The 11,674-nt window shown below is 34.3% G+C and overlaps 1 protein-coding gene and 1 long non-coding RNA gene across 2 annotated transcripts; one reads left to right on the top strand and one right to left on the bottom strand.

Moving 5' to 3' along the window:
• The first annotated feature begins 5,320 nt into the window (after positions 1-5,320).
• Positions 5,321-6,490, top strand: LOC134274455 (uncharacterized). Its single transcript, XM_062756737.1, has 2 exons — positions 5,321-5,987; positions 6,153-6,490. Exons 1-2 carry the CDS (start codon positions 5,321-5,323, stop codon positions 6,488-6,490), a joined length of 1,005 nt encoding a protein of 334 aa, XP_062612721.1.
• Positions 6,491-7,595: 1,105 nt separating this feature from the next.
• Positions 7,596-9,942, bottom strand: LOC134274454 (uncharacterized). Its single transcript, XR_009993618.1, has 3 exons — positions 9,894-9,942; positions 9,620-9,693; positions 7,596-7,672 (listed from the first exon to the last, which is right to left on the bottom strand). It is a non-coding gene; the product is annotated as an uncharacterized LOC134274454 (long non-coding RNA).
• Positions 9,943-11,674: the final 1,732 nt, after the last annotated feature.

The following is an 11,674-nucleotide window of genomic DNA, read 5'->3' as shown; positions in this document are numbered from 1 at the left end:
ATCCCTGAAATTTTGAAGCAAATCCATTCAACCATCTCTGAGAAATCTTCTGCACAAAATTTGTGCAGAAAAAAAGAATAATAACTAGATACGATCTCGTTGCGAGCAACGAGTGGGTCTTCCGTCCGATTCTTGATAAGATGAGATAAGATTTCGATTGAGATTTTCATTCTAAAATAATGATTTTCCATAATCTATAAAAAGACATTGAACATCAAAGATTAAAAAAATCGACTTTTGGCCCCTCACGGCCCCTAATTTTAGGGATCAACCCTCTTTTCTTCATATCATCTTCAAGCTCTCAGGATTTTGATCAGTTTTTGTTCAACAAATGTTCAGAGATTTCTTTTCGTTTTCGATTTATTTGCAAAAGAGACATTTAGGGGCCAACCCTTCAATTCCCTAATAGGGACATTTAGCGAAAAATGAAAGGTTGCATATTGTTTAAAACATCATTTTGAACATCTTTTGTTCAATATTACTTTTCAAACCATTTCCCACTTTTAAGATATAAAGCGTCAAAGACTGAACATTTTGGCCCCTTGTGGCCCCTTATTATGTAACAAACGACATAAAATTCATAATATATTGTAGTAGATTGTTGAGGTAAACATTTTTGCTTCAGTGATGTATATCAAAATATGGACTGCTAAAGAGTTATCGATTGAAGACTTTTGGCCCTTTTTGTCCCCTAATTTGAATGCCCAGCCCCTTTTTCTGAATTTTATCTTAAAGCTCTCACGATTTTGAACACTTTTTGTTCAACAACTATTCAGAGATTGTTAATCATTTTTGAGTTGTTTGCAAAAGAAATTTTAAAGGGCCAGCCCTTCAACTCCTTAATGGGGACGTTTAGCGGAAAATGAAAGTTAGCATATTGTTCAGAACATTATTTTGAACATCTTTTGTTCAATATTACTTATCAAAATATTTCCTATTTTGAGATATAAAGCATCAAAGATTTAGGATTTTGGCCCCTTGTTGCCCCTAATTATGCAATATACGACATTAAAATCATGATATGCAGTTGTAGATTGTTGAGATAAATATTTTTGCTTCAGTAATGTATATCAAAATATTGCTTGCTAAAGAGGTATAGAGTTAGAGACTTTTGGCCAGCCCCTTTTTCTGGTTTTTATCTGAAAGCTCTTAAGGTTTGGAACACTTTTTGTTCAACAACTATTCAGAGATTCTGTTTTGTTTTCGAATGATTAGCAAAAGAAATAATTAGGGGCCAGCCCTTCAACTCCTTAATGGGGACGTTTAGCGAAAAATTAAAGGCTTTGCTTTGTTCAGAACATTATTTTGAACATCTTTTGTTCAATATTACTTATCAAAATATTTCCCACTTTTGAGATATGAAGCGTCAAAGATTTAGCATTCTGGTCCCATGTGGCCCCTAATTATATACCATACGACATAAAAATTATAATATCTAGTTGTAGATTGTTGAGATAAATATTTTTGCTTCAGTAATGTATAACAAAATATTGACTGTTAAAGAGTTATCGAAAAAAGACTTTTAGCCCCTTTTGGCCCCTAATGTGATGAGTCAGCATTTTTTTTTTCTTGATATCATATTTAAGATCTTGTCATTCTGCACAAATTTTGTTCAGTATGCTTTAAGAAAATAATTACACTTTAAAAGATATGAAGCAAAATGTCTTAAAAAATCAGTCATGATTCGTGTCCTAAATTTTGACCCCTACCGAGCTTCCATACTAGGCACTTCCGGAAAATGTCCTGACCCAGGTGCAACATGGCAACATGTCCTCTATTATCACTAAAAATTTCAGCGCTCTAGCTCAAGCCGTTATTGAGTTCTATCACAGGCAAGGAGGTCCTCTGATTTTTGATAAAAGGGCGATAACTTTAGACCGGAAGTGAATTTCAAAAAAATGAAAAAAAACGTATGAGGTTTAGATAAAGATACATCTTCTCTGAAAATTTCAAGTAAATCGGTTGAGCCATCTCTGAGAAATCTTCTGCACAAAAATTGTAAGAAGAAAAGGCAAGAATAATAATAAAAGTGAAAAAGAAACCGAAGAATAATAAAAGGGTATTCCGTCTTCTAATAATAATAAGAAGAAGAAAAGTGAAAAAGAATACATAAGAATAATAGAAGGGTCTTCCGCTGAAGACGGAAGACCCTAATAATCTTTACCAACAGAATCAGTAGAAGGTCTTCCGTTGGAAACGGAAGACCTTAATAATCACAAGTACCCCTACCCATATAATCCCCTGACCCTAGGTCCACACATTGCACATTTTTTTTTTAAAACGACACTCTTGCTTATCAAAAATGTTTGATTAATACCAAGGAGCAGATTTCAAACAAACAATTCATTTTCAGCATATAAGTAGAGCCCCCCTCTATGGTACCACTGGGCCTTGAAAGTCACAATTCTGGAAGAAAGGCCCTTAAGCTTGCTCATCAGAACTATATATGTAGTAAATCTGCTTAATACCCAGGAGCAGAGAAGAGGATTCTCAAAGAATTCATGCATTTTTACTATATAATCAATAGATCCCCGCCTTAACACCAGAACCCCTGACCCTGGGGCCATAAAATTCACAATTTTGGAAGAAGCATTCTTGTTCATCATAACTATGTACTTACTTAGTTTATTTGATATCAAGAAGCAGAGAAGATGATTTTCAAAGAAATAATGCATTTTCACTATATAATCTATGTAGCCCCGCCTTAGCACTAGAACCCCTGACCCCAGGGCCATGAATTTCATAATTTTGGTAGAGGACTCAATGCTGATTACAATCATGCAAACAGTTTGACTGCTTGATGTCCAGGAGTAAAGAAGAAAATTTTTAAAGATTGCATTAATTTTAGTGGTTTTGGCCCCACCCCTCAGACCCCAGGGGGGCATGGACCATGAAATTCACAATTTTGTTCCCCTTCACCCATAGATGATTTATGTCAAAATTGGTTGAAATCTATTGAGCAGTTGCGGGGAAGAAGCTGAAAATGTTCAAATGTTAACGAACAACGCACGACGCACGTCCGCACGATGCACGACGAGGGACAAAAACAGATAGCAATAGATAGGTCACCTGAGTTTACTTATAGTCTTTTCATGCTGAACTCTTTTATAGAAGTAATTCAACACCCTAGTCACAGGTACTATAGTCTGTTGCACGTGAGACAAACATATGCATGCATCATAATTTTATAATTACTCGGGTATGTTAAGGAAGCATATAAGTCATTTCTCGGGAAATTTAGACTTTTTAAAGAAAATTAAGTTTGATAATTTACCAAAACCGCTGATAAACGTAAACTATTATTATTTATTGCATAAAGATAAAAGAGTGTCTAACGCTAAAAAGACTTGCACCACCACCACGGGATCACGTGACTTCTACTAATAGCGACATTTTCCTTAAATTAAAAAGCTAACAGAACAATAATGCCCCCGGAGTTTAATAATTTCCTTGAGTAAATAATACAGTTGAAAAACATCTATTTTGCCTAAAAAGTGCTGCTAGAATCCCACTGTTCACTCAGTAAAATAATAATTCGTCGTCTGAATGTAATTTTCGTGATGATTAAAAAGTATGGAACATACGTCGGAAGTTTTTTTTAATTCAAATAAAACGTAATTTACAGATTTCCATTTCCAGTTTTTATTATATTTAGACCTCTGAATTTAAAATCTAGTAAAATCCATAAAAAAGTTCATGTTTTGAAAGTCTTTAGTTTGTATTATTGTTCATTTTTTATGTAGAATTAAATCGTAAATTTACAAATAAATATTGAAGTCCATTTCAACCTCAAGTTTTCATGTTTTCCGCGATACTATGAGACTCTCCAATTTAGAAGGCAAATTAGACATCTGGTTTTAAAAAAAGTTTACAAATAAAACGATGCAACCTTGGGAAATAATTTGACACATAGTCTGGTTTATGATTATCATTTGATGAAAGTTACACTAAAAAATATGAATTACACTTTTTATGCAAAAGTTTTAAGTACCGCGATATAATGGAGACACCACTATGCATATGAACCGAGGTTTTTCGTAAAACCATGCTTAACTCGGGATTCTAGCAGCACTTTCTAAGTATTTTAGGAGGCAAACTTTTCATCTGTACAAATCTTATGTTTTGAAATATACAGCTTATTGTTGTTCTGTTGCATATTTTATGTCACAAATGACAGAGGAAAGGCTGACCGGGATACGTTTAAAGCTGACTGTCTTCGAAAGAGAATATCACCCCTACTAATGTGTTTGGAACCTTTTATTTTTCGGTGTAAACCCGATGAGTTCAGAGTAGCTCTTGCAGTAGCTCTGGCGAAATTTTGCGACGCTACAGCGAGATAGGGTAAATTATTCATGGAAATGTGGATAGGAAGTGACTAGCAATCGGAGACACGGTAAACAGAAAAGTTATGTTGAGTTTCAATTTTTACCACCTTAGAATCAGCTGATAATATCTGCAGTAATGTATATCAATCAATCGATCTCTTTTACATTAATATCAAACTGAAATAAGTTTTCTCTATATTACTTATTTTTTGCAGTCATGAATTAAAATTGCTTTTTGCATGGGAACCGGGACTATTTTTTTTTTGGCGTCAGATTAGCAAATGAGGCACCGGCATGATTTTAACTGACCAATCAGCTGAATGAGTATTGAATTATGGGTTACTACGAATACTACAGGAATTTTACGATTGAAAAAAAGGAAAATCTACTAGGCTGGTACTTTAATCAACTACAAGTACTGAATACTTTTAACCTTATATTTCAGAGTCACAAGTTAAATCATGGACCCCCGTACCAGTGCCCAGGACGTGATGCGATGTGACCTGTGTGAGACCGCTGTGGTACAGATGCACTGTGATACATGTCTTGTCAACCTGTGTACAGCTTGTGTAGGAATACACTTCTCTGCTGATTTTGCAAAACCTCATAAAATTGTTGATTTCAAGGACAGAAAATCTACCCCTCTCTACCCTGGATGTAAATTTCATAACAGGCAACAATGTACATTGTACTGTAATCATTGTGACATTCCTGTTTGTACAAAGTGCATAGCATCGGAAAAACATCTTGGTCATAAATTATCGGAAATCTTACAAGTTGTGGATGAGAAAAAAGACAAAATCATCAAAGAACAAACTGAACTTAATGAAATAATTTATCCCACCTACCAGGACATTGCCTCTGATGTACAAAACAAAATGAGTCATTTAAAACAGGAATATGGAGATCTCTCAACAGCCATAACAAAACATGGAGAAAACTGGCACAGAGAAATTGACAAACTTGTCCAGAAATTTAAAGCTGAAGTTGAAGAGATGAAAAACACACAACTACAAACTCTACAGAAACAACTTGAAGAAATCAACAAGACAATGTCTGACATCAAAGATGAAATTGATTCAATTGATCTTGCTGAGGATTCTAATAACATTTCAAAACTGTTGAGTATTACAACCAATGTACTAGATAGATATAGAAATCTTCCACAAAAAATTCTACCGTCTTTGTCTAAATTCAACCCAGGCACAATTAATGGAGCAGAACTTAGTAAACTGTTTGGCACCTTATCATCAAGTTCTCATACTTCAGATAAACTTGGCTACAGCATGAAAACAACACAGAAATCATCAAATGCTGGATCCTCTTCTCCAGTCAAACAGCTGCTTGATGAACCAGAGACTGTCACCACCATAGACACTGGGTATGAATACCTTTACAATGTTGTCTGTCTGAGTGATGAAGAAATCTGGACAAGTGGAATAGACACAACCATGAAACTCTTCAGCATCAATCAGGGATCACTACTCAAGTCAATCACAACCAAGTTAGGGAAGAGACCAGAGGACATAGCAGTGACAAAAAGTGGAAATCTAGTTTATACTGATAAAAGTAGAACTGTTAACATTGTGAAGAATGAGAAGATCGAGGAGGTGATCAGACTACAGAATTGGATACCTCGCGGTGTCTGTAGTACCTTCTCTGGTGACCTCCTGGTTATCATGAATAGCAATGATGAAATTCAAACAAAAGTTGTCCATTACTCTGGCTCCACAGAGAAACAAAGCATTCAATTTGATAATCAAGGTAAACTACTTTATTCATCACCAAAATTTACATTTACATTTGCTAAATTCTGGTACATAACAGAGAACAGGAACCTGGATATCTGTGTGTCTGTTTGTGGAGCTAATGCTGTAGTGGTTGTCAATCAGGCCGGAAAACTGAGATTTAGGTACACTGGACATACTCCTGCTCCAAAGAACCAATCATTTAGTCCACGAGGAATCACCACAGACAGTCAGAGTCACATCCTTACAGCTGATTGTGACAATGACTGTGTCCACATCATAGACCAGGATGGACAGTTCCTCTGTTACATAGACTGTGGACTTAGTGTACCCTGGGGACTGTGTACAGATGCAAATGACAATCTGTTTGTTGCTCAATTAGAAAACAAAGTAAAGAAAATCAAATATCTCCAGTGAAATCCTACTCCTGCTAAATTCAAGTAAAATACTAGTAGTTGCATCTAAAATTCTTCGTACGTGTAACCGCATTACACTGTATTATTATTGTAATTTAACAATGCTTGTATTATAATATGATACACTGTACCATCAATGTTATATCCAAGTTTTTTTAGATAAACTTGAATGTCTCAGGAATTTATTAATCTTTACATTCAACTTATGTTAAAGGAGCTGACTGGGATTTTATTGTGCAAAAGCTACAAATGAGAAACTCTACCATCGGGTTATTTTTAGAGAACCAAGTATTGCCAGATGACATTTTTCTGCATGTCAGAAACAGTTTATATTGTTTTGACATTTAATAAAAATTCGAAAGGAAATTCTCTCTGTCTCGACTGATAATCTTACAAGCTGTTCGTCTAGTTAACTTCACGGTGAGGATATGGGTATATATACTCAGGATTTTACCTGTAAATCTAAATTTCTGCTTCAATGTTCCACAAATTTCTTCCTCCAAGGATAACTGAATTTTCCTGCCTCCGTCTAGAATCCACGGAGTTTGACTCAGAGTGCGGCTGTACTTATTATATCAACCTGTGGAGGAATTAAAAATAAAAATATAAATTTTTATCTTTCAGTTTTATTTCTGTTAACTATATATTCTAACATGTGTCCAATATAATTATAAGGTTTGTAAAATACTGAATTTATTTTCCAAAGGAGGCTAATTTTACAAGCAAAAAAGTTCACTATAAATAAAAAAAACAGAGAACTAACCGGCTACAAGGACAGCGTCATGGACACACTTGATCTGGTCACATTTACAGACACTGTAGTTTCTGTTAAACAAGAAGCCCAAGGGTCTTGAATCTCTCTTCTGATCAATTGTACAATCTATCACTTCTATTTGAAGCCTCTAGCTCTATCACAAGACCCAATATGCCTCAACTGACAAAGTTTGATAATTTTTAGCCAGTTAAGACTGAAGATATTATAATATAACAATAAAATATCATAAGTAGGTCACCGTGATTGCATCTGGAATTTATCCTGCAAAGAATACTCAATATGCTATGGAAAAAAATCATTATGAATGAAAAACTGAGAACTAAGGCTACAAAGACAGCATCATGGACACACTTGATTTCATCACATTTTCAGACACTGTTCTCATTGCTCTTTGGGACACTGTAGTTCCTGTGAAAATAAATGAATGATTTACTCACTTAATGTACAGTGAAACCTTGATATCTTGAACCTATGAAGAATAATAAAAATGCTGTTACATAAATTACATTTCAAAGCATTAACAGTATCGTTTTATATATTTTTGAATTGATTTTTGCTAAATTATAAGTAAGAGTACATAGAAGATTAAAGATTATGAAGCTCACTTCAAGGAATATCATTGAATGGTAAAATCCACCTGTGACGTCATTCTTTTGTTTGATCGAGCGCTCCATTACTTTTAAGGAATGGAGAGTTGCAAATTACATTGAAAACGGAATTTTTTTATAGTCTTATTCTCCTTTCCGTGCCTCTACCAAGGAATGAACTCAGAAAATTTTGGAGAAGAATTTTAGAAAATTGTCAAGGATACTTTCACATTTAAGAAAATTAGAGCTCCCATGAAGAGAATCGAACCCGGTACCCTCACCATAGAAGTCCGATGCTAATTTCATTGAGCTAACGAAGCTGTTGAGAGACGATGGTTTAGATTTACTTCAATACACTTTTTTTAATTTTTCTTTCTATATTATATATAAATAATACTACTAATATGTAAAAAGTATTTACAATGTATCATATAAATATTCTTTATTATGTATTAACAAGCAATAAAAACAAGCATTTAGAAAGGCGGATTTTACGCCAGTTAATGTACGAGTAGCTCTCCATTCCTTAAAAGTTATAGGCCTCGGCCCCTTCGGGGCCTCGGCTCCATTACTTTTAAAGAATGGAGCGCTACTCGTACATTAACTCTTACGTAATATCTTTGCAAGTTTAGTACAGATAGAATTTATAATTAATTGAAATGGACCTATAACTTAGGTCAGGTCTAGTATCTGAACTATTTCTGATGGTGAAAAAAAAAATCCCTAGATGTATCATACAGGCATAATGGCCACTATAGGATTTAAAGCTTACCTGAGAAAAGTTAGAACAGGTCACTCAGCAAACCTCACAGTGTTATTTTTCTAGATGTATCAAATATGCAAGTTCAGACACCAAAAGCCTTATACAGTAAAACTCGGTTATAGCGAAGTCCTGGGGACCTGTAAATTTAATTTTCTATATCCATATAAAAAAATTGTATAACCATATATTGCAAATTCGCAATATGCATGTTTTCCTTCAAATATTACTACTAAATATGTTAGGGAAGCAAATACTACAAAACATACCTTCGATAACTAAGGTTTTATTATGAATTGAATTTTGTATACAATTGCTAAAATAAAAAAAAAGTCGGTTCAATATATCAAATTTTTGTATCTTTGAAAGTTCGTTGTAAATATGTAAATTTCATTATATCTCAACGGGACTCAAAATTAGCTCGCTATATCTGTAAATTCGTAATATTAGAGTTCATTATAATCGTAAAATTTTGTTCAGAATATTTCTGGGGACCCAGAAAAAATTCGCTTTATCCTTGAATTCCTTATATCCGTGTTCATACTAAATGAGTTTTACTGTACTTACTAATGAATGAACTTTCTTCAAAAACTTTAATCTAGTCAGTGAAAAGTCTAGGTGAGATCCAGGGACTAAAGGAAAATTTTGAAATGTACATAGATGCATCATCCATGCAAATTAGGGAAAAGTTAGGGCTTATAGTTACTTGGGAATGAACCTGCTCCAAAAATTTTAACCTGGTCACTCAATTGTAAAATGTAGGTCAGATCCAGCATCCGAAGCAAGTCTGGAAGTGTACATCCCTAGATGCTGTTTGTTCAAGGATGGGCTTATACTTATCTAGGAATGGTCATTCTCTAGAAACTTTAATGCGGATGTTTGTGCGGATGTACATCATAAGTACATCTCAACAACTTGGTGAGCTAAGATGCTGATAAGAGGGGGTGGGGGTATAACATAAGTATATCTTGACTTTGTCGAGGTGAGCTAAGAAGTCATCATATAAACCTTTGAAAATAGCCATCTGTGATGTCTGATAAAACTTTAGCTACATTAGTCCTCGTGTAGGTGTCTCCATAATTCTATTAAATCAAAGGTTGAATGTAGTTAACTCCATAAAAAATGGACTATATAGATCACAACCAGAATTAACTAATCTGAGACGTGTCTTTAAACATGTGTATAAATGTATATGCATTAAATTTGCAACATTGCTAACTTGTTCAAATTTCATTACATTACTACTGATATTCTTATGCATTATGCTGAAATATGCATTTACCTTTTGTTGGTTTTTCCTTTTCCTGAATAATGCTGGACTATGATAGGACCTACAGTAATTTTACAAATAAAAAAATCAAAATACTGTGAGAGAGAGGGAAAAGTCGTATCAATGGACAAAAACTACAATCATTTCTCAATGAATGAGTTTCTATTGTTATTGGATACATACCAGAAGGTATGCATTCTTTGTCCGATTTGTCGTAGGTAAAGTTGATAATAATGTCAAACTTGCTCTACAAAAATAAAAATAGGTTACAAAGTTTGCCTCAAATGTTATCCCTAAAGTATTAATGCAAAGTTGCACTTCTTAACCAATGTTCTGGTTGTGTACATTCCTAAATATAACATCTTTTGGCTCAGATAAAAAAAATGAAACTGCTCAATTAACCAGTAAATGCATAGTTCAAACTATTTCTTTTCAATACTTATATCTGTATGTAACATTTTCATTTGTACAGTAAGTGTTGTGTTGAACTGTGTATTCAGAGCTGCTGTTAAGATAGGGCCACTCCTCCATTTTCAAACATCCTTCACTGACGCTATGTCTTCTATCAACTTACACTTATACAGAGATTTGAAAACAGACACAAGGATCTTATAAATCTTAGCCCTGTATCACAAGCAGGGATAATGGACTGGACATGATGAAGGAGAAGTCTAAAACAGACCAGGTAAAAGGTATTCACTAAAACTTTTTATTTAGCAGCATAAAGAAGGCATGCTACATGTAAAACAGAGAGAGGTTTTATAATGAAAGAAGTTGAATCATTTTTTAGTCAGATCATACTTCGCAACTTCGCCACATATGATCCACATATATGTATCATATGCATTTTGCTTCTTATGATTTGCATAATGAAGTGAATTCAAATGATCCACAGCTGATCCACATATGATTTGTCTCATTTTATTGTATGCACATATGATTCACATATGATCATCATATGAAAGGCAATGCATAAGTGGTGAAATTACTTTTGTATAAAAAATTCATGTATATGTAAAAGAACCTTTTTGAATCCTAAATAGAAGATCGATGTAAACATATTAAAGATCCATAATCTTCAGTTACATACCTCTCTAAGAAGTGAACATACAGGTGTGGTCAGTGAAAAAATGAATGTCTTGAACTGATTGTCACTGGATTTAACAGCCTCCATAATCTGTTAAAATGTGTCAAGGGAAAATTTATAGACACTTCACATACATGTCGGCACTAAATACAAAATTAGAATCTATAAAATGTGGTAAAGGGAAATTTATTCAGGTTCTGCATACGAACACAGAAGTTTACTAAAGATGGTTTAATCCAAGAGTTGGTCACTTAGGCAGGACAAGGGAGGGAGGTAAATATAACCTCCCGACCATCTACCAGTAATATCACTTTCTGGGTCAATTCCTAAGGGGGTTCGAAAATATGCAGTTTACATTGCATTATTCAAAATAAATACTAGTACCTTGGTTTTTTTTAAATTTTAACAGTGCTGAACTGTGGTAGATTATTTGATTGATTTTATGCTGTTTAACATCCCTCTCCAGAATATTTCACTGATATGAAGACGTCACCATTGCCGGTGAAGAGCTGCAAATTAAGGCCTATGCTCGGCACTTGCGGCCTTTGAGCAGGAAGGGATCTTTATCGTGCCACACCTGCTGTGACACGGGGCCTCGGTTTATAAGGTCTCATCTGAAGGACCTCCGGTAGAACCTACAGTGATTTTATAAATAAATCAAAATATTGTGAGAATCAAGAAGTAATGTCTAGAAACAAAAAAATTG

The sequence above is a fragment of the Saccostrea cucullata genome, unplaced genomic scaffold, assembly GCF_032062105.1.
Source record: "Saccostrea cucullata isolate Sc308-1 unplaced genomic scaffold, CSIRO_AGI_Scuc_v1 ctg7675, whole genome shotgun sequence".
In the NCBI taxonomy this organism is placed as follows: domain Eukaryota; kingdom Metazoa; phylum Mollusca; class Bivalvia; order Ostreida; family Ostreidae; genus Saccostrea; species Saccostrea cuccullata.
Note: the sequence above shows the minus strand (reverse complement) of the source record. Positions and strands in the feature narration are given on the sequence as shown.

Bases quoted from the DNA above. Each gene is read 5' to 3' on its own strand.
- LOC134274455 (XM_062756737.1), top strand. From the start codon at position 5,321: ATGAAAAACACACAACTACAAACTCTACAGAAACAACTTGAAGAAATC. The intron at 5,988-6,152 runs GTGACCTCCTGG...GGTACATAACAG, and splicing joins TGTCTGTAGTACCTTCTCTG to AGAACAGGAACCTGGATATC.